This window comes from Gambusia affinis, linkage group LG04 (genome assembly GCF_019740435.1).
Source record: "Gambusia affinis linkage group LG04, SWU_Gaff_1.0, whole genome shotgun sequence".
NCBI lineage: Eukaryota > Metazoa > Chordata > Actinopteri > Cyprinodontiformes > Poeciliidae > Gambusia > Gambusia affinis.
In genome coordinates this window covers 20950653-20976555 of record NC_057871.1, presented here as the reverse complement: position 1 = coordinate 20976555, position 25903 = coordinate 20950653, and the positions used below count along the sequence as shown (strand labels likewise).

At 39.0% G+C, this 25903-nt stretch overlaps 1 protein-coding gene across 3 annotated transcripts; it reads left to right on the top strand.

Moving 5' to 3' along the window:
- The first annotated feature begins 116 nt into the window (after positions 1 to 116).
- Positions 117 to 24305, top strand: armh3 (armadillo like helical domain containing 3). Of its 3 annotated transcripts, XM_044114251.1 has the most exons (27): positions 117 to 364; positions 1403 to 1547; positions 3067 to 3176; positions 3273 to 3329; positions 3708 to 3854; positions 4717 to 4824; positions 4961 to 5053; positions 5192 to 5266; positions 5366 to 5452; positions 6406 to 6462; positions 6599 to 6642; positions 7101 to 7161; positions 7250 to 7296; positions 9233 to 9308; positions 9501 to 9594; positions 10711 to 10812; positions 11863 to 11921; positions 12011 to 12076; positions 12217 to 12286; positions 12687 to 12747; positions 12843 to 12931; positions 13973 to 14055; positions 14776 to 14902; positions 15102 to 15177; positions 17590 to 17668; positions 21706 to 21822; positions 23241 to 24305. In XM_044114251.1, exons 3-27 carry the CDS (start codon positions 3075 to 3077, stop codon positions 23331 to 23333), a joined length of 2070 nt encoding a protein of 689 aa, XP_043970186.1. In that variant the 5' UTR covers positions 117 to 364; positions 1403 to 1547; positions 3067 to 3074; the 3' UTR covers positions 23334 to 24305. The 3 variants fall into 3 exon arrangements, with proteins under 3 accessions (XP_043970186.1, XP_043970187.1, XP_043970188.1); XM_044114252.1 differs by lacking the exon at positions 117 to 364 and having other exon boundaries at positions 1230 to 1547; XM_044114253.1 differs by lacking the exons at positions 117 to 364; positions 1403 to 1547 and adding an exon at positions 1796 to 1888.
- Positions 24306 to 25903: the final 1598 nt, after the last annotated feature.

Here is a 25903-nt window from a genome sequence, read left to right as displayed (position 1 = left end):
TGGGGACACGTGTCCTCAACTCAACCATTCCTAACAGCAGCTCCGCTTCGCTTCTCTAGAGAACCTGAACATGCCACCTACAGTATATCCAAAATAGTTTTTCTTTATCTAAGCGTTTAGTTCCTTCCTCCCAGAAAACTTCGTAGCCAGACACCGAGGGGACACAAGTGTCCTCTAAAGATGACACCACAGTTATTGATCACCCGGCAAAACAATGATAAGGTTTCATGGGGCGAGGAAGTCAACAATCTTGCCAGAGTGGAGCACAGAGAATAAACTGCTGGTCAGCGTCAATAAAAGCGAGGAGGCGATCATTGATTTTGGAACAAAGAGTGACAAGCGCCTCTAATTGAGCCGATGAAGAGTAAGTGAACACGTTTAGGCTCTGGGAATCATTATCACAGTGGCTTTGTCCTGGTGATTACATCTTCAGCTTGTGATGAAAAACCTGCACATCAGCTGTTCCCTTAAAGTGGAGCTGTAACACGGCTTTATCCGGCTTCTGGCCAGTGTGGCTTAAAGAAATTAGTTTTTATGTCATGTCTGATACCCAGCGAAAACAGAAAGTCTTCCATTCTTAATTAACTCTCATAAATTTGAAATTTGAGATTTAAATAAAATTGTGCTGCCATAAGAAAGTATTGATTTAGGTTAAGTTTTTTTTTATTTTTATTTTTTACACATCTTTTATATTTGGTGAAGCGCTACAGATTTGACCGAACCCTGTCGCCTAAAATCCAACTTTTGCAACAAAAAAGTAAGCACATTCACAGTAATGTACCCGCTGGCAGTCCTCATAAACACATACAAACCTATGTGTGGTAAAGTACAGTCACATTCAATAAATTAGAATATTACTGGAAACTTTATTTAAGTAACTCACTTCATATGTAGCCTACTGTTTTCAAGCTGATATATCAAATCATTATGAAAGGTGTCTGCTAATGGATAATAAAAACGCAGCATTTTAGACATTACATCAGGCCAATAAAAAAACGTTTTAAATAATAAATAATACATAAATGTGGATTTAATAAAAAAAGTATGTTTAATTCCTGCCAAAAGGATATTTTGAAATGATATTTTTTAAATATGATATACATTCATATTGAGGGAATGTGATGTATGACATGTTTCTCTGTTTTACAATTTAAGAAGAAATTCTGAGCTGAGCAAAGATAATTTTGCATTACATTTCATTTTGTGAGCACTTTTCCATTTTGTTTAGTGAATCTAATTTGGTGCAAGGCCTATGCACATTTTTTCTTACAGTAGCCTAATGTCTGATTGCTTTGCTTTCTTCTTCAGTTGTTTTAAGCGTTTAAAGGTCTCGTTCGGGATAAAGAGTCAAGGGGAAAAAAATAGGATTTCTGATTATTTAAAAGAAAATGTTGTGTTACAGAGATTTTAGAAGAAACTACATGAACAAACCTGTCGGACGTTAAGACCCTGTAGAGCAGCAGGATGCTAACAGGGCGCTAACAGCTAACTGCTGCCACAAGAATTCATGAACTACATTACCATTGGCATTTGACTGTTTGACTGAGGTACGTATGTGGAAGTCAACATATATAAACAATAATACACGGGCATTTAACCAGTAATTACGCAGGCGTTTGTCACTTAGCTCGTAACAGTTAAATCAGTGGTAGCTAACATAAATAACGATAGGCATCAGCTAGCTTAGCGTTAGCCAAAGGTGCGAAACATCTATATATAAAAGACCCGATTGAGTTTACAGTTGGTAATTTAACGAGCTTGCATAGTGGAGCTTAATGATTTTGTCTGCAGGACGAAAAGTATCTGATGGCCATGATTTCGCGTTTTGTAGTTTTAAGAAGATGGAGTAGTTCAGTAGAACTGGCTTATGAAGCTAACGCAAGATAAGGTAGCTAGCAGCTGATTCTAACTAGGACTGATCAATATTGACTTCATCAGTAGCAGCCAGTTTCAGCCGATAAGTGATCGAAATTATTTCAGTGTGCAGTCTCTAACTTCTGTCAAGTAGTGCTTTGCTAACATAGGTATTAAGAAAGTGCACTTGTGTTGGTATAAATTATTAAAAGCCAGTAAAATATTAACTTTGGCAATTAAGTTCTGAGAAGGTCGTTACTGTGCTTTGCGACAGTCCTGAGTTAAATTATTCGTCTTTAATGATAGTATAGGATCATAATAAGTGAAGTGAGACAAATGGGAAAATATTTTTGTAAATGTAACCAATGACAGGATGTTTACCTGTTGCTGAATCGCTGCATTGTTTACATTACACTAATTCCTGTTCATATTGTCCAGTCATTTGTCTAATCTCCCCCATATGAGCTTTATTATTTTAGGAAATGGGCTTTTAAAACGACTAATTCCATTACTAGTAAAACAGCTCCTAAAATATTTCTGTCTGTATTATTTTAGGTACATTTTCCAGGAACCGCAAATATGCGGAAAAGAATCAGATGTGTTACATCAATTATCTTCTTCTTATTTTTAGCTAGGTATGGTTGAATTTATGCGTATCTCAGAAACATTTTGACAAACGTGTAAGGGGATTGAAACAGTCAATGGTATTAATATCAGGTGTAAAAATAACAAGACATTGCACATTTGCAGAGACTTGTTTCAGGGATTCTTTGCGACTTTTAGAGTGTTGGTATTCCTCTGTTGTGATGCTAGGGTGTTGAATTATGAAATAAATCTTTTTGTCATACCTTTGGTCATCCATGTTTCTGATTCAGTGGGAGAGGCCAGTAAAAGTGAAGCGTAAATGGGTGTGAAACTGTAAATGGTGATTTCTTCCAGCCACTATTTGTCACTTGGCAGCATAGTCAGTGACATAAATCCCATGTCAAACGTTTCCTGCAATAATTTCTGTATATTGAGAACTAATCAGAAACAAGTAGAGTACACCATTAAGAGCTTACGAGATTGAATGACTTTAGCAGGATTCAGAGATCCACATTTAATAATTACACATATTGCAGTTTAAGCATTTGTTAATGACGGCTTGTTTTTGTATGCCTCCTGATTTTGCACACTGTTTGCATGCTAACTCCGTTTACGCTCTCTTTGCAGACTTAGTCATGTCTCAAGTTGAGAAGAAAGCAGGGCTACTGAGGAGGACGTCGTCCTCTAAAAAGCCTTTGAAAGAGAAGGTGGTTCTGATGTACGACGAGATTTTTGCTGTGAGTGCTCCGGCGGGTGGGAAGAAGTGGTGGGTGTTTTCAGAAAGGAGTAAATGTTCCAGTGCTGACAACGGCGTCCTTTCTATGCCCCTTTAGAAAGAAGACCCAGCTAAAAATAACCCTCGCTTCTGGGACGAGCTGTTTCTCATGAAGGTAGAGAAAACGCACTCCAGTGGAAATGTCTGCAGACATGTTTGGAAATTTGCCATCTGACCTGGTTAGCGTGATCGTGATGTGGACTGAAAATAGTAGTTTTCAGAGAAAACCGCTGTCAAATTGCAAAAAATCTGTTCCCGTGTCCAAGCTGAAAGAGGAAGTGCTGATTCACTCAAATCAGATTGGACTGCAGCATGACTGTGTATCAATCTGCCAGGTGGCGACATTTGCTTAATTTGTACAAATTCTCGGTTTTACTGTATTTAAAACAGATCAAGTGACTTGACTTTTTTTTTATTTATTTATTTATTTTTTTTAAGGATTTTATTGTGAAATAATTTTTTTGCCCCAGTTTGCGACATCCTTTGGTTTCAGGTGAACTTGGAGTACCTGGAGTCCAAATTGGAGAGTGTAAATGGGGAGGAAGTGCAACGTATCCAAGACAACATCAACTCCCTGTTTCACCACTGTGTCCAGGCTCTAGGAGAGGAGCATCAGATCAAAGTAGTCAACGCCCTGCAGGTAAACTGCAGGATGTCCGTGCATCCTTAAAAAGTCTTGAATTCATGTATCTAAAATCAAGGCCTAAAATGTCTTCAATTCATTAAAAAAAATGGCTTTAACTGTATTAATCAGAGGTCATAAAAGTTGTCATGGCAGGGCTGCTATTCTGTCTTGTGGGACTTTTTCTTTAAATCTGTACCTACTCAAAAGCAGCTAACACATTCTTCCTATCTGTTTTTTTTGTGTGTCTATAATGGATAAGTGGAATTTTATCATCAGTTGGCTGCAGGATGTTTGTTTTCATCATTGACTCGCATCTGTTCCCCACCCATTGGGGGCGAGCCCATTTTGTGCAAAAAAAATCATAATCTTTTAAGTTTGGTCTATGGGCAGTAGAGTGTGAGAAACACAAAGAGGCAGAAATGTCATGGTTTTTGCTGCGCTTGACTGTAATACAGCAGAATCCCCCAACCGTTTTCTTTACTTATAGCCTTTTTTTTTCTGTCTTAAATGTCATTCTCGGTGGCATTAAAGTATCTTAAATTTGACTCTCTGAAACCTGCAGGTACCCTGAACTCATGCAGGGATGCTTGCGATCTTCAAACACGAATGTTGTTAAGGCAGTAGATTAATTGCTTTAAGTATTTTTTTAAAATATATGAACACTTGCATTGGGAAGGGAAAGCGTAAATACAACAAAAGATATAAAAAGTGCTGTAAAATACGAAAGAAACTTATTCCTAGAACATCCAGTACTATTAAAATTTTTTGCTTTAATGGCTAAAACACCTTAATTCAGTCACAGTATCCTTTCCAGTTTATATATTCAGGAAGGTTTTCACATCGTGCAACAATCTCTGATCTCTGCTTATCTTGCCAGACGCTCTGTGCACTTTTCCGAGGGGTTCATCAGAAGAACAAGTCTGCATCCGGCTTCGACATTATTAACATGCTCATGGGCTTTGACAAGGCGGAGCAGAGGATGAAGGTGTGTGATAAATCACCTTTAGAAAGAGAAGCCATCTGTGCAATAAGTAAAGTACATGGGGATTAAAAAAAAAAGAGCACAGCCTGACTGAAGCTGTTATGTTTGCGATGATTCAGGTAGTTTGTGTCTCTTCCAGGACCTGATGGAGAGATTGGACAGCCTACTTTGTGGCGACAGCTCAGAGAGCCTCAAGAGCCTTTGCCTAAAGTTGTTACTGTGTTTGGTGACGGTGAGAAGAATAGATAGAATGTATAAAAAAACAACAAAAAGCAACAAAAAAACCTACATTTTACTGTAATGTGCTTAAATATTTGCTTCTCATGTTGTTTAAACATGACTCATAAATGTGGAAAAATTATATTTCCAGGTAACAGATAATATAAGCCAGAACACAATTCTGGAATATGTGATGATCAACAGTATTTTTGAAGCTATTCTCCAAGTAAGTGTTTTTCTTATATAGCGATATTTGATATGTTGTTTTGAAAACAGTTTGTGCCTTTTTGTTAAGTGACACTTTAACTTCTTCTTACCGTCTCAGATTCTGTCAGATCCGTCCAGCAGAGGGCAGCACGGGTATGACGCAGTGGTTCTTCTGGCGCTTCTGGTCAACTACAGAAAATATGAGGTGAGCATAACATTTATATGTGTGCTGTAGTGTTCAATATGCAGAACTAGAACCATATCTGACGCCCACAATGCTCATAAAAGCCCAACTAAAAAAATGAAATAGAATAAGTACAGATTTAATGGAACATTATATGGACGATAAGAGCATCAGAGTTTCTTTTTTTATTTAAAATTAATAAAAAGATGTAACCAACTATTTTTGTTTCAAAAGATCCTAAAAGCAAATTATTCTTTGTCATTAAATGTGTGAATTCTTTTTGCCCAGAGGATTATTACTCACAAAGACTCTTTCAAGATATTTAGATGATATGAATTAGGACAACATTTAATTTCCCTTTGGGAAAAATAAAGTAATTATGAATTTGAATTGAATTAGTTAAGCTGTATCAGGGTTTTAAAAATAGTGATTTCTAAGCCACAGAAGATCATGCATCTTCTATGGATTAAAGTTATTGTAAATCAAACAGAAAAAGTTTTGTGATTGGAATTTTCTCTGACATGATCTAATTGCTTTACTTTAAAAACAAACAACAAGTACACGCCCTGCTGCCGGCGCTAATAGACTCATAGTCAATTCAAGCCATTCGTGGTTTTGAATTGGCATTAGGTTAATAATGTTAGGATTTTATAAACCTCATGCCACTGAATTTATTTAAGCACTGCACAAATGATATAGGAGTGACTGTATAGCACTGTTACATATAATCTCATGCCACACTCTGCAGATGTTCTGTCTGCACTTATGAAGGTGCACTCACTTTGACACCGTAGAACATTGCCCAATGGAAAGGTACTGCAAATAGCAACATACGATACACATGCGTAATATAGAGGATATGACTTTTTAAAATATTCCTTATTTCTTCAGGTCTGCGGTTCTTGAGACTCCAGGTGTAATATCAGCCTAAGTGTAATATCTGTGTTTTTCTCTGATTGCTTTTCTTTCTTCAGTCTGTGAATCCGTACATTGTGAAACTCTCCATTGTGGACGATGAGCCGACGCTCGATGTAAGTATGCTGTTGCTCGCTGTCTCTTCATTAAAGAACGATGGTGAGAAGCAGATCTGGTGCAGCAGGCGACCTTTTCGTCCGGTAGATTGTTAAATGTATCATCTCTGAACGACTCATTGCATGTTATTCCCAGGGCATGGGCGTGGTCCTTCATCAAGCTCTGACAGAATATAACAGGTGAGATCTTTACGTTTCTTCACATGACTCAAACTGGTTTGTAATAGCTGTGTGTGTGTGTGTGTGTGTGTGTCTGTGTGTGTGTGTCTGTGTGTGTGAGATGAGGCTGTTGGAGTCATCAACGTTTCTATTTCTGCTCTGACGAAGGACAGAAACAATACAAGTTATTTATATCTGGCAGTTTGCTGTGGTGGTCTGTGATGTTTTTCCAGATGAAATGCTGTTTTTGAAGAAGGTTTGGTCCACCTGCATTCAAAGACAGACGCATCAGAGTGATGGATGGTGGCTTCAAGGAGCTGCTTGTTTTGCAGCCCATAGATAATATGCTGGAGTATTTTCTGTGGATGTGTGTCTGATTGTAAACATCAATCTCTGTGCTGTTATGTGGCTCTCTCCTTTATGTTTGTAGATGTATAATTTCCCCTTTTCTATTGTTTTTTGTTGTTGTTACATTTTAGACAGTACAAAGATAAAGAGGAAGAGAACCAGGGCGGGTTCTTCTCAACTCTCACTAGTATGGTAGGCTCCACTTTTATCTCATGGTTTTAAAATAAACCATTTTTTTAAAATGCCTAGTTTGCTTATGCTGTTATCTTTTTCTCCACAGGTGGGCAGCATGTTTATAGCAGATGTTGATGAGAAACTCTCTATACAGTAAGTTCAATGTTTAGTATGAGGCATAGGGCTGTATAATTATATCGATTCTAAGATATTTATACATTTTTTTTCCACCCTTGGAAGGTATCAATTTTTCATTGGCGAGTATCGATACGTTAAACCATAGGGGTCCATAAGCTTATACCGTCTTTTTAACGTGTCTGGTTTGTGACGGCGTAGCAGCAATACTCCGCCTCCCTCAGTCTCACTTTCAGCTTGTGCTTAAAGTGCACATTATAAACTACACACCAGTTTTTAAATTGTGTTAATAAGCCAAGTAAAGCCGGAGTTATGCTAAAATAAGTAAACCATATTTTAGCGAATGTCAGAGAAATGTCAAAAACCGGCTTTTCCAGTTATGTGAAAGGAAATGAGTTTCCAAACGTAAAAAACGAAACGCAACATTAGATTCCTTTGTTTTTGGAAGTCTCAAATCTTCAACAAATAACGATGGGCTGTATTTTGTTGCTAAGAAACAAAGTAAAGTTGCGCAAGGAACCGTGAAAGAGAAGCGGGACGGGGTAGCGGCGCGAACAGAGCAGCGGCAAAAGCAGTGAGATCGCAAAATTAATGCAAAGTTTGGATATCAGAGCGATTAGTGGCATCCACTTCGTAATTTGCTTTTAGCTTAGTGGTTTCTGTTCTATATATAAAGAATTACCTGAAGAATGAACATGCAGCAGGCAGTGGCGCTCAGTTTTAGCTGGAAAATGAAGAGGGGAAAGGCAGTCTGGGTGCAGTGAGGATTGCCATGATGACGATGGAGGATCGATCATTCAAGTCTCTGATACAGAGAGTATCAGAGACTGAGAGAACGACGAGATCCTGGCAGTCTGAGAGGCAGCTACTCAGATATCCTAGCAGAGGGATGGCGGCGCTGCGCTGCTGCAAGGAGTCGATCACTGTGGGGGAGGCGGAGCTGCTCCCCCAGCAGCTACTAGTAAACAACTTACAGCCACGGCTAACTCCGGGAGTAGAAAAGCCTTTCCCCTAGAGTCCAAAAGACTATTTTTACTCCAAAATGCAGCCACTGTATGTCCAAAATAAAAAAACAAAAGTGCAATCATTTGCATATTGTGAGTCTACAGAGGTTGATAATCTCCCCACTCACCTCCTGGATCACTGTTGAAACTTTGACTTTTATGTCAAATCCGCATGAATTGAATGACAGAAACTAATTTTCTCACTGCATCTTTGATTCATTTTGTCCAGCTGTAGACTTTGTCCAAGGTATTGTGTTGCTTTTATTCAAGTTTCAGTCCATTAAATCCAAGTCTATGGAACACAAAATGTCACTACAAACACTCTGTTCTTTAAATTCTTTCAGGAAATCGGGAAAGTGCATCGAATCATATCGAATTGTATTGTTTGCCAAATATCGTGATACATATCGCATCGTGATCAGAATATTGTATATTGTATCGTATCGTGAGATTATTGTATCGCTACACCCCTAATGAGGCACCATATTTACTTTTGCTCTCATTGTGAATCTTATTGCTGCTTAAAAAATCCCATATATGTAAACAAATATGCAGTAATGAAATACATGGATTTGAATTGGTTTTTGTCTGTTTTTTTATTTTTTCCCTTAAAGAAATTAAAAATGACAGAAAATATTTTTACAAAAAGCGCTTTTATTTCATTTATTCCTTCTGTGAATTAACCCTAATTCAAAGTCAAAAATAAATAGAAGCTGTAAAAAGCAGTCGTCAAACAAGATGGTTGTTCTTGAGTGGTTCGGTCTGAACTATGGAGTCTACTAGTGGGAAAAAATATCCAGATAATTAAATGTGATGAATCGATAAAATCGATTCAACCTGCAGGGAGTCTTAACGTCTGTTTTACCCAGAATTATCTCGGAAAAAAAGCCTCGTTTTCATTTAATAGTTAATTGTGTGCATTTTGAAACATTTCCCTTCCCAACCTTCAGGACAAACGAGGCAATTCTGCTGGCACTTTATGAGGCGGTCCACCTGAACAGAAACTTCATCACAGTGCTGGCACAGGTAAAATAACGTTTCCGCATGAATTCTTACTGCTTTGGGAGTGGAAGTGAGGACATCAGTAGTAAATAATTTCAAAGGTTTTGAGCTCCCTGTCTGTCACAGCAATTCTTCTGTCTCCAGTGTTTCTGATCTGGCTTTAACCGTCGCTGCCTTTCACATTAGGGAATCTTTTTGTTTCTGATCTCTCAACAGAGCCACCCTGAGATCGACATCGCAGTCACACCCTCCACTCCCACTCCAACAACACCAACAACACCCCTCGGCACGACACCACCCTCCCTAGATGGTAAGGTACTCGCTTTTATGTACAGAGTGACACGAGCTGTGACAATGTTTCTGTCTGCATTTAGAAAGTGCTTATCCTGCATAAAATAGTAAAAAGTTCCCCCAAAATTATCTTAAAAAGTTTTTCTTCTTACTTAAAACTGCCGCAGCAAGCACATGAGAGTGATTGACAGCGCTAAGTCCAGCCTCCTGGCTCTGATTGGTTGTTGCTGACATTGCGTTGTGTTTCTGCAGATGGCAGTAGGACCACAGGAAGGACATAGAAGAGCTAATATTTTTAATAGATTACTTGTTTCATTTTATACTGTCGGGGCAATTAACATATATTTTAAAAAAAACAGTTTTATTTTACTTACTGCAGCTTTAAGTTTTTTTTTTCTTTAAAAGGAGTGATGAAATCTGTGTAGATGACAAAGTTAACTTTTTTTAAGTGCCGAAGCGCCTGTCTGTTCACTCCCATTCAGCATTTTTATTACATCTTAAAGAGTTCATGAGTACCTAAAACGTTTCACACCGTCAAAATAAAATGCCAATATATTGTACAGGCAGAAATTTATTATGCAAGAAAAATTATGATGTAAAAACCACATAATTACGTTGTGTAATTATTTTTTTCCAAGAAATAATCCACGGCTGTCACTCCGTTTCTTGTCACTAGCATGTTCAGAAACAGGTTATTTCCGACACACATGCCCTCTTACTGTTAAAAGCTGTTCCTTTCTCTGCCCGGCTCTCCCTCCATCTCTGCTTTTCCCTGTATAAAATATTTACGTTCAGCTTCAAACACAGATATGCGTGCCACACGCGGACCGTCTTCTTGCCATTTCATGGAAGCTTCCAGTTAAACCAGACTCAGCCAGGCACATGCGTGTTTGTAATCACGTGTCCTGGAAAAGCCCAGACTTCTTTGTTGTACTTCTGGACCTGCAGTAGCCTAAGAGCGAGTGTTTGGTTGGGAACTGTAGATCCCTGTCTGGACCCAGTGGTGTAATAAAGCTGCAGTAACTAGATAAACTAGTCCTTTTCCTCAGAAAAACCTCCTTTCTACTGGCTGCACATATTTCCTTGTTCGCATATTTATGTTAAGCTGAAGTTTAATTTTCTGCTTATTGTGCAGTGATGAATAACCCAGAGCTGCCCTTGGATCCCAACCTGCAGACCAGCAACCTTCTCATTACCTTCCTCAAGTATGCCTCTATCGTAATGCAGGATACTAAAGGTAAACAGAGAACCTGCCGTCAATCTTTTTACTTTGCCTCAAGTCATTCTTCATTCTCCTGTCCGATTATCTACACTGGCTCTTTCTTTTGAATAGTCAGACTGTGTTTAATTGTTGCGGACGGGGGAGGCAGATAGTAAGCCTTTCAAAGTGATTCACTTCCTGCTCTGGTTCAGAGCAACCCGCCTTAGATCCAGTCCTTTTATAGAATAGAAATAGACTTTATTGTCCCACAGCGGGCGAAATTCAGGTGTAACAGCAGGAACAAGGTATGTGGGTTCACACGAAAGATCAAAAAGTGTTACTGTTTTTAATATTGAGTTTTTAAAATCCCCTTTTGTCAAAGACAACCAGTGCATTAACTCGTCTGAGAACCAAGAGTGGCTTACATCAGGGCGAGCTGGCCAGTTTAAACAAGCCAATAATCGTGTTCGTATTTCAAACGCAGTGAGCCCTGCACAGAGTCTGGCCTGCAAGAGAGGGAGGAGAATCTTCAACCTGAGCTCAGAGATGTCATGTATTTTGAAAAACAAAAAAAAAAGATTGTATGCAAATTTATATCAGTCATTACTACTGACAGTTTTGTACGAAAATGCAACAGCGTTATTACAAGATAGTTCAGTCAAAGCTCGGGTTGGGGCTCCTTTTGCGCCACTTAACAAGGCGCAGCATGCAGTACCTGTCTCTCAAAATGAAGTAGAGATAAAATTCAGCCGGCAATCAGTCGACATGAAGCAGACAAACCAGGCTGTTCTGAGAAGCACAAACATCTGGACAAAAATGAACAAACCAGGCAGCTTTAACTTCCTTTTGAATGTGCTGAAGACAAAATCATCCTCAAACACACAGTGTCATAATAAAGATTAAACCCCCCACCCAGCTATATTTAAAATTGTGTGTGCTTCTGTGGCAAAAATATCCCTGAGGATGCTCTGACAGATCAGTCTAAGGTTATGATAGACAGAAAGGTCTAAGGCATGCCAGCAGTCTCTGAATCAAAGTTGTCTCAGAATCGTTTTTTGTCATTAAGAGACGTTTGTGTGTTTACAGATGAGCATCGACTCAACAGCGCCAGACTGTGCCTGATCATCCTCACGTGCATCGCCGAGGTGGGAGCGTCCCCTCTGCTGTAAGCGTTCCATCTGTCCGTATTCTCCAGACGTCTGAGCGCTTCTGTGTTTGTCTGGTTTCGCCACAGGACCAGTACGCCAACGCCTTTCTCCATGACGACAATATAAACTTCAGAGTCAGCCTCCACAGGATGGTAAGTTTGTGGTTTACGCCGCCTCTGCTCGTTAAGAGTGGCTTTTCTGTAACGTTAAGATTTAAAATCGACGTTTCAGTGCTGTTGTGAATCTGCAAAGATAAAACATTGAAAGTCATTTTGTTTTTATTGTTTTTCAGCCGATGAGACACCGGAAAAAACCACCGGGTAAAAACATCCCTTCACGTCCGCTGGTTTGCGCTGTTCTAGGTAAACGTTATTCAGCCATAATCGCCCGTCTAATTTGAAAATAATGTTTTGATCATTTAAAACATATATATTTATATATCTTGCTGTAATATATGTATTACTACAGATTCAAGAAAATAAAGAAAATAGATTTTTTTTCCCCAACTCAATGATTTTTGATGCCTTGCTTTTGTTAGCTTTTTCGCCACACATTGTGTAGTGTAGTCATTATGGTTTAGCTTTACTTCTCGTTGTCCGTCTGCCTTTTTCATACAGCTCTACAATTTCCTTTAAAAGAACCGTTTTTATTTTGCTCTCTTTACTAAACTAAACTCAGACTTGTTGCTTTTGAGGTTAAACTAAGTTATTTCTGTCTAACAGTCCCGATTTCTTTTCCTGCTCTCTGGATTCTTGCATGTAGATCTCATGGTGGAGTTTATCGTCACTCATATGATGAAGGATTTCCCCATGGATCTGTACCTGTAAGCACACAATCAAAAAACAAGGATATTGTTGTGATTCGTCCATTATTATGTTTTCTGGACAACAAGTTTTAAGTCATCGTTTTCTTTTGAAGGCGCTGTGTTCAAATCATTCACAAACTGCTATGTTACCAGAAGAAATGCAGGATCAGGCTACACTACACCTGGAGAGAGCTTTGGTCAGGTAAAGTTACCTCCCTTTACTTTTGGCTGTGTGTGCTTGTGTGTTTTGTTTTGTTGAAATAAAGCTGCATCTGCTAGTACAGTGTTGTTGTCGGGGTCATTAGTGTTGAGGTGCATTGACTGATCAGAAAAAAAAATAGATTTATGAGATTTTGACAGGCTGGTCAATGAGACTGAACTGGCTGATTATATTACATCATATTGCATTTTTGAACGGAGTAATTGTTACAAACAAGTGATGCCAAAAATAGAAGTCGTGCATCTACAATTTTTAGTTTAAAATGACCCAAAGAAGCATCGTCAATTTTTCATTCAAGGTGATTATTACACAAACACACACAGTGTACTGAACCTCAATATTATAACACTCTTGAGACTTTAGTGATCGGACCACATGGATATATTTATTATGCTGCCTCTGAACTTGGAGTAATTCTGTTTTGGCAGAATAAGCCCATTTTCTTCTTAACTCAATGCGATTGGCGTTTTGAAGACGTATTGCGTCATCGAGGTTGGATAATGACTCTGAAGAGAGATCCATCCATCCTGGAGGCCTCACTTTTAGCTGGGTCAACACACAATAGGGTAACATTTCAGCTTTGTAATGGCTTCATCGCGTCCCATTGGAATACAGATTTCTCTAATCAGAGCAATAATCACCTTAATTCCCCGAGTAACACAGGCTCCCCCCTCTCGGTGGCGATAACGGCTTAACAGAAAATAAACCCGGAGACGAAAAATAGCCGAATTAAAACACCGGATGCTTTTATCTTCCTTCGGTGTGCTGTTGTGTCAGCTTACGTCGCCGTTTGTTCTGAGCAGGCGCTCGTTTTAGGTGCCATGATGGGTTTTGTTTTCCTCGGTAAAAGCTTGCAGACATCCTTGATTTGGTGTTGAAAGGTTCCTCACCCCCCCCCCCTCCTGAGTTTCATTATCCTCCTTAATGAAGATGCCCACTGAGAGGCTGCTGCTATCTGCCTCTGCTGGGAGACAATCCTCCTCATTATTTCTTTAATGCTAGCATGTCCTTCTCTCTACGCAGCTCTCATCAACCTGCTCAAGTTCCTGCTGTCAAATGAAACAACACTACTGGCCAAACACAACATCTTTCACCTGGCCTTGCTGGTGAGGAATGCGGACACACACAAAAAGTGGTGATGGGAGATTTATGGACCAGCCAGTGCTTGTTGCGTTACTGTTAAAGTTTGCTTTTATTTTATTCCTGTGTGTAATGTCATTGGGGGGGGGGGGGGGGGGAGAGAGAAAGGAAACAGTACTGCTATGTAAACAGTCTTCACCCATTTCAAAATAAGAGCACGAATACAAAGTCGACATATTCTTAAGTCAATAAGCAAAACTTCAATGCAGATGTCAAACTGTTAGCGCTTTAGAATTTATCCAGAAAGATGAATTCAGGAGAAGCTAGATGTGCTGAACGTTAGCAAAAGCGCTAAACAAATAACTGGTTCTGCTGCTGGTGCGTTACCGGGAGAGCGCCCACCGCTGATATGGTGACATCTGAAGAACAAGATGGTTCTTTAGTATAAGTTTAATTTTTCTTACAAAGAAAACTAAACTTATTTAGTTTAGTTTTTTCATTTGAATTTCTCTCAATCAATCTCAAATCAATAATTTGAATTTCTCTCTTAGACCACAACCCACTTCCTCCATTATTATTATTATTATTATTATTAAATATTATAGCCACAGTTCCGATTAAATATCTTCAAATATGGTGACATCTGAAGAACAAAATGGTTCTTCAGTATAAGTTTAGTTTTTCTTGCAAATCCTAATTTTGTGTGCTTCCCATGTGAGTTCCCTGAATCTTGTCTCCTTTTCTAGGTGGTAAACTTGTTCAACATGTTCATAACCTACGGAGACACATTCCTGCCCACATCCAACAGCTACGACGAACTGTATTACGAAATTGTCCGAATGCACCAGGTCTTTGACAACCTCTACTGTATGGGTACGCTCAAAAACCTTTTCATAAACCGTGGAGCGGAGCGGAACCACTGGACCTCTCTAGCTACCTAGCACCCGTTTAGCCCTGGAAACAGGCTTCAGTGTCTCTTTCAAAAAATGCGGGATGTGAATTATGGGTTGATTTAAAGAAAAGGGAGGAAGCTACCAGATCATGGTTTTTTTTTTTCTCCTCTTCCCTCCAGTTTTGAGAGTATCCACCAACACAGGACAGTGGAAGGAGGCAGCCAGCAAAGTCACGCACGCCCTCGTCAACATTCGGTAAGGACGCTCGCCCACTTGAACACAACGCTCCCACAGGACAGCGTCGAGCTTTGGGATACTTTTCTTCAGCAGGGACAGGGACGCTGATTAGAGTTGAAGGAACGATGAAGGGAAGTATTTTGCAGCCCTGGAAGGAAACCTGCAAGAGATTTTGGTTTATGATCCAAGGCCGGCCCGAACCTGACCCAAAATTCAGACGGGATCTGGCCAAAATTATTGGCTTAACGGTCGGGACGGGCTCGGGTTTCTATGGATCGTTTAATAAGCCTATCGTACAGACAGAAAGGGGAAAAACTAAACAAACTATTTCTGTTAGAGGAGTAGATAGTTTACTGCGTTGAGGAACGTAAGGAATAAGTTGCAGGTCTTCATTAGCGCAGTGCAGAGCACAGTAAATAGGCATGCAGCTCCGCTCCTACCAGTCACACATCCCAAATGATTTGCGCTTGACTCACCCTACAACAAACGAACAACATCTAAAAATGGAAAAAGTCACACAACTTATTCAAATAATGGTATAAAACCAAAAGCAGTGAAACCTTAATTAAAATAATATGTCGAGTTCACTTGAGGCTCGGATTGGACTGCATCTTCAATGTATTTTTTTTTTTCTAGTCTCATGTTTTAGATAGTCCAGAACTAAACCCAGTTCATAATCTGTCAGGAGAACAGAAGCTCACTGAGGCTCCCCAGCCAAGTTGACCCAACTTGATCCGATTTGTGAAGATGCGCTGAGGAGGTCGAGACAAACCCTGGAACAATGCAGCTGTGACTATTTCTGCATTTTTTTTTCCTTCCTCCTACAACAATGCTCTGGTTTGCGAGGCTTTTTTGTTTTAGATCTTAATAAAGTACCTGTAAATTTGAGCTTGTGACGTGACAAAATGGTACAAAGTTGAATTGGGACGCATACTTTTGCTTTTTCAGGGAACGACGAGTTGATTTAAATGCTTCGACCCAGAACCTGAAAAGACTATTTGACAAACTAAAAAAAATGGAAGGAGGAGGAGGTTATAAAGAGTTCAGTTAGACGACCAAATGAACTCAAATGAAGGAACTGATTCAATTTTGCCTCCATTAGTTCTCTCTTCTGTCGTCTCTTTGTGCTCACAGAAGAATTACAGTGACAGAAAAATCTCTCCAGTTCTGTCACACTAATATTTTTGATATATTACGCACTCCGGACTAACACAGGATAAGCCGTTTAATCTCCCAGCTATGCTTATTGAGTCACCTTGTATTTGAGCTACTGGGCAGTTTATTCTTCAGACTGAGAGCTAATACTGAAGAGCAATGTCTCTGAATTTACATTTGTGATTCTCTGTTGACTCGCTCAGGCTGAATGGATGGAGTTATGAAGTCACCAGACTGAGTGCTGCTGCTGCTGGTTTTTAACCACTCAACTGTTTCAGTTTGCGTCTGAACTGGTTTAATAAAGCAAGCTTTAGGTCCAAAGGTCAGCTTGGAAAATCGCTGTTTGTAGGCGTTTCATCGCTCTGACTGTAGATCTGCTCAGTAGGAACGAAAGTAGAAATCTTTAAGGGCGCAAAAACTCACAACGTTGTAAGTGTTCTCCAGTTAAGATCGGGTTTTTGTTTTCAAAATATTTTGTGTTAAATTGTGCTACTGTGCCAGAAAATGTTATTATTTTTAGGCTTTTTACACATCTTTACAAAGGCTGTCAGTGATGATGAAGCAATCTAACTTTCTAATGTGTGTAAATTTGACCTTGAGAAGTCCTCTAGCCTCCTTACTTCATTCCCTCTTTTGTCTCTGATGGACACATTTGCTGTTTAGAGCAGATTCTCTAGTGTCTCTGATGAATTGAGTTCTTTGTAATGTAGTTTATCCTCTTATGTTAACACTTAGGGAAGTTGCTTACGGAAATCCTCTTCAGATGAAGTGATTAAGTCGTGCCTTCAGCAGTCCAGCATGATGGATTCCAGTCAGATTTCTGTTTGCGTTAATCTGAAGCAGATCTGTTTTACGCTTCTCGTTCACCTGACGTTTTTTCTCCTAGATTTTAGAGCCAGATTTACTTTGCTCTAAAGTATGTTTCCATGTCAACAGATTTTTGGGGTTCCTGTTTGAAGTTTTGTATGATTTTCCATTAATTAGCCCAGATCAGTGATTGGCTATGTTAACGTTCCTCATGCACAAGGAAAACTGAAACATATTTGGAAACGTTATGCCAAATTGTTGCATTCTTTACTTTAAGTGTTCTAGATGTATAGTATAGTTTGTAAAGGAAAGTCGGGATCAGCAGGTCAGAGCTCAAATAAAACAACGTTTGTCTCCCACCTTCTCTCCACTGCTCCAAACATTAACAAGATTGGCAGCGTGTTCCCATAAAGGAGACATTTAACATATTCTGTCGTCAACTTTTCAGCAAGCCTCTTTATCTTTCAGTGCCATCATCAACCATTTTAATCCCAAGATTGAGTCGTACGCCGCAGTGAACCACATCTCCCAGCTGTCAGAGGAGCAGGTAAACAAAAAAACGCTTCACTTCTTTTAACTCTGAATACGAGTTTGGTCTGCAACGTCCTTGGATTATTTGGGTTTCGACGTGTCTGAAATCTGAGCAAGTGATCCCCAATCTATGAGATTAAATAAACTAAAAACACAGGAAACATTGATAATTGTATGTCATGGAGATTCTCTGCATCTTATTATACACAATTCAAACTCTGTTTGTGATGATGATGAGACATCTTTCACAGGGCCTTCCTTACTGTGCTTTTAAGGCAAGTATTAAAATAAGATTTAATACGTTTAAATCTCTTCCCACGTTTCTTGTAAATAGTTACATTTCGCATCGTCCCTCTGGCTTTGAGATTCACTAAAAGTGAGAAAAAAGTAATTAAAAAGACGCAGCTGGACAGCTTCTCAACCACTAATGTGTTTCTTAATTACTGTTTGAAGAGTATAAGAAGGCGGCGCGCTTTATTTGGGCCCGATTGCAGACATTTATCATTTATGCGAAAACTGTGAGGATGGAAAGCGCCGCCTGGAGACCTCCTTTTTATTCCCACCTGATAGGAGAGTAATGGATTAGGTCATTATGTGCTCTAATTACCTCTGTGCTTTTATCTGCTGGATTTATTCACAACAATGGGGAGAACAGCAGAACTTGTCCCGGGCTTGAGCCTGCAAACGTTTTTGTTTCTCCACATCACATTCATCCCCGCTAATACAAAACTTATCAAACCTTAGGCTGCTTTTTTTTTTGTTTATGAATTGTATTGCTTTATTTTTTTCTAAAGCCCCGCCTGTCTCAGTTATGGTCAGAGTTCATGACTCAACAATAACCAAGAGACTGATCAAGAACACTAAACCTTACCAAGTATTTTTGGTCTAGTTTCTAGTGAAAATATCTTAGTGCACTTGACATAGGATAAAAGTAACTTTTCAGCAAAATACAAGTGCTTTGTTTAAGTCAATAATTCCTTAATAAAATCAAAATATTGATTTTTAAAATCACTATTTTCCAGATTGTTTCACATGTAACAAGACATTTTTCCATGTTGCAAGTGAAATAATCTGTCAGTGGAACTGTGAATTTTTCACCAATTTTATGGAATTATTTAATTAAAACAAGTGTCTTGCTGAAAACTTACTTGTAATGCATTTTTGTCTTATTTCAAGTGTGATAAGACATTTTCATTAATACTAGATCAAAAGTACTTAATGGTGAGATTTTAGGTTTTTTGCAGCGAGCAAATGCGTCACTGGATGGCAAAACAAAGTTAAGCTATTGGAGTGGCCTAGTTAAAGGCGGGGCTTAAATCTGCTGAATCAAAATGGTGCTTTAAAGAAAAGTGGAGCAGATTTCAGTCCACAGCGATGGAAAACACTCATTACCAGACATGCAAGCTTCTCGAACTTGTCTACAATTAAAATTAGTTTGATCTGAAACATTTCATAAAATCTGTGTGGGGAGTAAATACTTTTTCACTGCCCTGGATGCACAAACGCTCCTCACTATCTGCATGTTTTCATTGAATCCAACCAGAAACACATTGAACATCTATGACTCTTGTTTCTATGATCAGTTGTAAGTGGTCCAATATAGCGCAATATGTTTTCTGAATATATTCAACATATGTTTACTATTTGATTTAATGGATTTTATCTGAAGATATACAATATATATATATATACATTGTAGCATTAGATGTAACCATTTTTTCGGCTTTTATGTTATATTTACTGTAACAAAAGCAAAAGAAAATCAGGAAAATCAAATGAAATATTGATGAAAGCCTCCAACCTAACGAAACCCTAGCTGCGCTTTTAGCAGCCGGTTACAGCATGCAGTACTGTAGATGAATTTAGAAACTCAAAGAGGGGCCACAGGAGGTTAAAACCCTGTCTAAACCTCCTGACTAAGCTTTTTGCTTTATGCTGACCCTTGTCAGCACACAGGTTTTACTGAACAATGGTGAACACTGGTGCATAATTTTAAAAAGGGTCATGAAGGAAAGTTTATCCCAGTTTGATCCTTTAAGCCACATAATGTCCCTGACTGCACATATAAAAGGATGGCGGTTTAAAATGATGAAAAATATCTAGTTCAGGAAGCGCTGTAAGGTGAAAAATGTGGAAAGTAGTAAATGAATAACGATTGTTTGTGAAGAACCCAGAAATACAGCATTAAATCAGAAAATGCAACACAGTTAAATAAAGAAAGGTTTCTAAACGCATTTCTTACGACCTCTTTCCGTTTACACTTTGTTCAGCTGACAGTGAGATTTACAACATTTTGGTAAATCTTTATTTTCGATAGCAGCAGTCAGATATCGACCAAAATCTTTCTATCTATGCATCTCTAGTTCCTATCATTTCATTTTTAGAGGATGTTTTCTTGATTTAGCTTTTGCAGTTCTCATCTGTTGCTAGGAGCTGCAGCACCCACAAAGCTTTCTCAGATATTTAATTTTTCCCCCAGAATGAAACGTAGGACGACCTTCTGCACTGTTTTTGTTAGTAATGTGATGAAAGAACAGCTCCTTTGGAACATGTGGCATTCGTAAAGAAATTAAAAACACCAAAAATGGACTCTAGTAAAAGTGAAAGTACTACATTAACATTTGTACTTGCGTAAAAGTAAAAATGTGCTGGCTTTTAAAAATACTTAAGTTTTAAAAGTAAAAGTATTTTATATATATATATATATATATTTTTTTTTTTTCTTGCTTAGTTTTCCATTTCCCTTTCTTCAGTTTTTTCCATTAGAGGTTGGAGGTCAAACTGTGCTGTACAAATTTTTCTGTTTTTTTTATTTTTTTTATTTTGCACACGTGTAGCAGTGAGGCAGCGGGTCTGTCACAAGAGAACAGGCGGGGTAAGGAATGGAAGATGTGTGGCCATGAATATTTTAACGGCGCACTTCCAGAGAGGCTGAAAGAGAAACGGCAAGCAGAACAGGAACTATTAGGCACTCGCTGTGAATTTTAAAAAAAAGACAAACAAGTTTAAATAATAGACAAATGTTTGTTAACGCCGTTAGGTTCACATCTGTTAAAACGACACTGAATCCGACTGTATCGGCGTTAAAAAAAGCTTTGAACTGTGCAGCTCTGAGTCCGCTGGGGCCAAAACACGGGAACAAGCAGGAGGGACTTTGAACGTTCAGCTTGTACGTATTAGTCTGAGGTCTCTTTGGATTAATTATTGATGCAAGTGCATCAAAAAATGAATCAACAAAATATATTTTTTAAGAGTCGAGTCACCTGTTCTCGTCAAAACCTCTTCAGACGCCCGCGAGTGAAATGAGGGATTACACAGGATCCAAAGTGTTTTACAAACTCAACAATCTACGCAAGTCACCTTTATACAAAGAAAAAAAAAGCATTATTTATACCGTGGTAGAATAAAAACATACAAAAAGCATATTTAGTAGAAATTGTATTCCAAAGAACCTAAATAAAAAAAAACAACTTTCATCTGCATAATAATAGATTTAAAGCTGAGCTGCCCTTTGACCTCTAATAGCAGCCAGATTATTTTGAGTTTCTCATTAATTAGGATTGCTGGTTATCTGAGGATTAACCAATCCATTCATTTTATTTCACTACAGCAATCTAATGTTTTCCTCATGTAAGGCACTTTGATTCTGATCCTGATGTCGATCTTTGGTGATTTAAAAAAAAAAAAAAGCACCAAGAGATAATTTAGGTCAAAAATTGAGGATTAATAGAGACTATGAAATGCAAATGAAGTGCAGAGAGATTGTGTGATTAATCTGGGCAGGATTGCTGTCTGTTAATGACACTGAGTCACCCGGTTGTTGGGGGGGGCGTCGGTACCACGAAGCATTGCATATCTCCACATGATCCTTCATGAATAAAATAATGCAGTAAAGTATTTAAAATCTCATCAATAATTTACATTTCCTCTCTCTGTTCCACCGTGTCACCCTGAGACACAGGAATTTATTTTAATCATATACCGTAACCCGTATTTCTCTTATGATTATCATTATTATTTTTGTTTGTTTGTTTGTTTTTCCCCCTTGTTCAGGTTTTGGAAGTGGTCCGCTCCCATTACGACACTCTGACCCTGAAGCTGCAGGACGGTCTGGACCAGTTTGAGAGATATTCAGAGCAGCCAAAAGAAGCTGCGTTCTTCAAGGAGCTGGTGAGAGACCAGACGCGCTCGTGGATTCGTCTCTCCCCTCATCCAGCTCCGCCATCCGTCGCGCTTCAGTTTTTCCCGTCCGTCCTGTCGGTTATTAATCTTTCCACCTGTCTTTCTAACCGTCCGTTTGTCTGCTGTTCCGTCTGTCCATCCTTTCTCCTTTCATACATCACTCTACCCGTCCGCAGCCTGTCAGTCCGTTGTTTTTACAGCGTCCCTAATGAAAGTGTTATGTTAAACTTTTGCAAATCTTCTATCAATGTAGTTTTTTCTTTAGGCAGTCACACTTAAAACCCCACTCTGTAATTAATATCATATTTAATTACTTTGGTCACTCTGAAACCATCCAATTAATTTAAGAGATTAACAACACACCAGGGAGGCATATTGTTTTTTTTGTTTTGTTTTTTTGTCCAGTGTGACGACCGGGAGGTGTTTTTGGACCGCTTTTTAAACTAACAAGATCAGATTAACTTTCATTTACATTTAAGATTTACGAATTTTTGGCAACACTTTATTTGAAGGGGTGTGCATAAGACCGACATGATGCTGTCATAAACATGATATAAGACCTGTTATGAACATGAAGGACTTCTTTGTGAATGTTTGACTGTTGTCATGAAGCATCATTTGGTAAATAATGACACTTTTAATGCAACTTTTAATAGATCTTTGCTTTAAAAGGGTCATTATTGACCAAATAATGCAAAGTTTACACTTTTAATGCAACTTTTAGTGCAACTTTACATTAAAAGTGTCATTATTTACCAAATGATGCTTCTTGACAACAGTTCGTGAAGAATCCTTCATGTTTATGACCATTATGTTTATGATAATGTCATGTCGGTCTTATGCACAGCCCTTCAAATAAAGTGTTACTGATTGGTTTTTATATTTTGTCTATATAAATATAGAAATAACATATTTATTTCAAATATTTTTCAAACTACCAAGTCGGACGTGCGTTCAAGAAACAAACAAGCTGCTTGTTGCCGGCCATGTCCTTTTCTTGGAATAATTTAGCTTTTGGAGTGTAGAGGTCCGTGTGTGTGAAAACCTGTACCAGGTTTTCATATTCTTATGGGAACCTATTTCTGTCTACAATGTGGGGTTATGGGGACCATTGATCCTTGTGGGGACATTTTCTTGGTCCCCATGAGGGGAATTGTTGGTTCTGGGTTGGTTGGTAGTTTAATTCTGTGATGATTAAGTTTAGGGTAAAGGTTAGGTATGTGATGGTTAGGGTTAGGATTATGATAAGGTTAGGCTGTAGAAATAAATGGAAGTCAATGTGAAGTCCCCACAAGTGATGAAAACACGACAGTGTGTGTGCGTGCGTGTGTGTGTGTGTGCGTGTGTGTGTCCTTGGCTCGGTGGGAGTGTGTTTTCTCTCCATTGACAGCCGTTTCTGTCTGCAGGTGCGCTCCATCAGTCTGAACGTGAGGAAGAACGTCTCTCTGAACACGCTGAGTCAGGACGTGCTGCTCAAAGAGTTCTCCACCATCTCCTGAAGCTTTGGGTTGGCCTTCATGTGCATGTGGACCCGTATACACACACACACACACTCACAAACACACATGCAGCCATCACACACACACAGACCAGACAAGTCCTCAGCAGTTCTTTCCATTTCCACAACCTTAGTCCGTGAACCAAGCGGTGGAAAACCGACGGACGCCGCGCCGACTGACCTGGACGCGGCAGTCCAATCCCTGTCCACGCTCTCTTCTTCTGTGGTTCTGGACGTGTCTGAATGCAATCAGCTGGACTGTTACTGACAGGGGCACAAAAAGTATTTCTCCTGCTGTTCATATAATCCCAGTTCCTGACATTTTTGGCTTTCCATGTTCCCTAAGCAGAGGCGATGGTGGTTCTGAGCCGTTTTGACCCGAGTGACTTTTGTTGATTTTTAGGTTTTTTTTTTGCTCTTGAAAGTCTGGAGTGGAGTGAATGTAAAAAGAAACAAACCTCTGGTATTTTTTATTTCTGATGAAGCGTAGAACAATAAGGTGATTGAGTTGAAGATGTCGCAAAGTGATTAAAAACTGACGACAGCTAATGAGAAATCCCTGCTGTTACCGTCATTTTCTCTTTAACAAACTAACCTGGAAGTGTTTAGGTGTTCACACACAACTGTGTGCGTTTTGGCACTAATTACAACTGTTTATAGCGTAAAAACAACCTTGATATAAAACTCTGAGGTGATTATTTTTAGTTTAGAGTCGACGTTAATTATGTAATTGTATGTCTGTGTATGGTCTGTCTGTCCTCTCTAAATCCTGTAGGTGTATTTATGTTTGGTTGTTTTTTGTAAAGATTCTTTTCCAACTTGATGTTTTGTTTTTTTTTCTCAGATGATGGATACATCACCACATCAAGTTTCTTTCACAGCCTTTCATCAGATCAGCTAATGTGCGCTCGGTCACCTCACTCAGCAGTGAAAGATGTGTTTTCTTTTGATGAATACAGTGACTGAAAACAAACGTTTCTTTTTGTCTGGGGTCATTTGTTGCTCCTGAGTTTCCCGTTTAGCAGCTGTGAAATGTGAGGCTTGTCTCCAGGTAGACGGAGCACACGTGGGCTCGGCTGCACACTCGGCTGAGTCGCGTTTCTGCCCGCCTTGTGGGAAAAAAAAGAGCTTCGTTCGTTCAGGTGAAACGAAAATACTGAGGGGTTTTGTGTTTGGTGCAGGACGTAAGAGCTGGTTTATCACAGAGTTTGAAGGGCTTCTGGTAAAAGTTGTGAACCAACGTGGTCTCACCTGCAGCAGATGTAGTGAATCTCAATATTATGCATCCCTGTGAAAAGGCCAGTTTTGTGAGTGAGTGAATGAGAACATAAGTCATTTCAAAATGTGACAATTGCATTTCCAGTTGCAGGATAACTACTCTACCCGTTGAGGAGCCACAGTCAACAAAATGGTGGCAGCTGGTGATAAGGGTGTTTGCCCAGGGCTCTATTAGAAAGTGGGGTGCACAATCTACCAGTTTTCCTGTCAATTACATTGTGGAACAGTTTTCCATTGTTTTTTTTGTTTTGTTTTTTACAGCAGTCAGTCCTGCTGAAGATGTTTTTATTTTTTATTTTATTTTTTTTATTTGATTATCTGATCTGTTTTGACTAAAGAGTAGGGATCAAGAAATAAGACATCAAAACCTTGGTTGAGATCTCCCGGAACCTGGTAAAGTAAAAAGTATTTATAATAAAAAATAAACTCGTGCAAAACACATTTTTTCTTCAAATAAAGCCATACAAATATAAGCAAATGTTATATTTTTTTGAAAAACCCATCTCCAACTCCTGGAAAAGTAGCTATTTGTCTCTGGAAGTACTTGGAAAAATATTCCTCAAGTAAAATTATGAAACATCAGAAAAAGAGAAATCAATTTTTCAGGAAAAAGAACTACGGTAATGCTTGTTGGTGATGAACAGAGTGCTTTTTAAAAAAAAGACAGGCAGGCGAGTGAGGATTTATTACGTCTTCTATCGGAAGGCCGAGAGAAATAATCCTCGAGCTGCAGGAGAAAAATTAGGCCCAGTGAGATATAAAGAATCAAAAACAGGAGAGGCAGAAGCAAAGCTGTTCCAGAGAGGTATTTAAATGCACTCTGTGCCTTGGGACTAGTAAATCTAGCAGTATTGATGTTTGGTCACCTCCTTACGGAGAAGTTCAGCACCACCAGAGGAAAGCGGAGCTGGCAGATAACCAATAACAAGCTCTGATTGATGCATGCAGAGGATTGTAACGCACTCTGAAAAAATAATCCTCTGACAGACAAATTGGCTCCACATTTGAGCTGTCGTAGTAAACGTCATAAACCAGCGTCTTTAAAAGGAGCTAAGTTTGTGTTTCCGGGCTGCAACCCAGAGAGGAAAAACTATTTTGAATAAAGAGTGACGTGGTTGTTCGGAGAAAACAAAGGACGCTACCTCCACCCAGATGAATATTTGATGAGGAGGCTGATATGCTCCAATGAAACATCATGAATACACGGCAGCGTTAATGTGGCGTCACAGTTTACACGCAAGCTGAGACTTGGCTTTGTTCGCCAAACACGTGAACTAACATCCCGACTCTTAC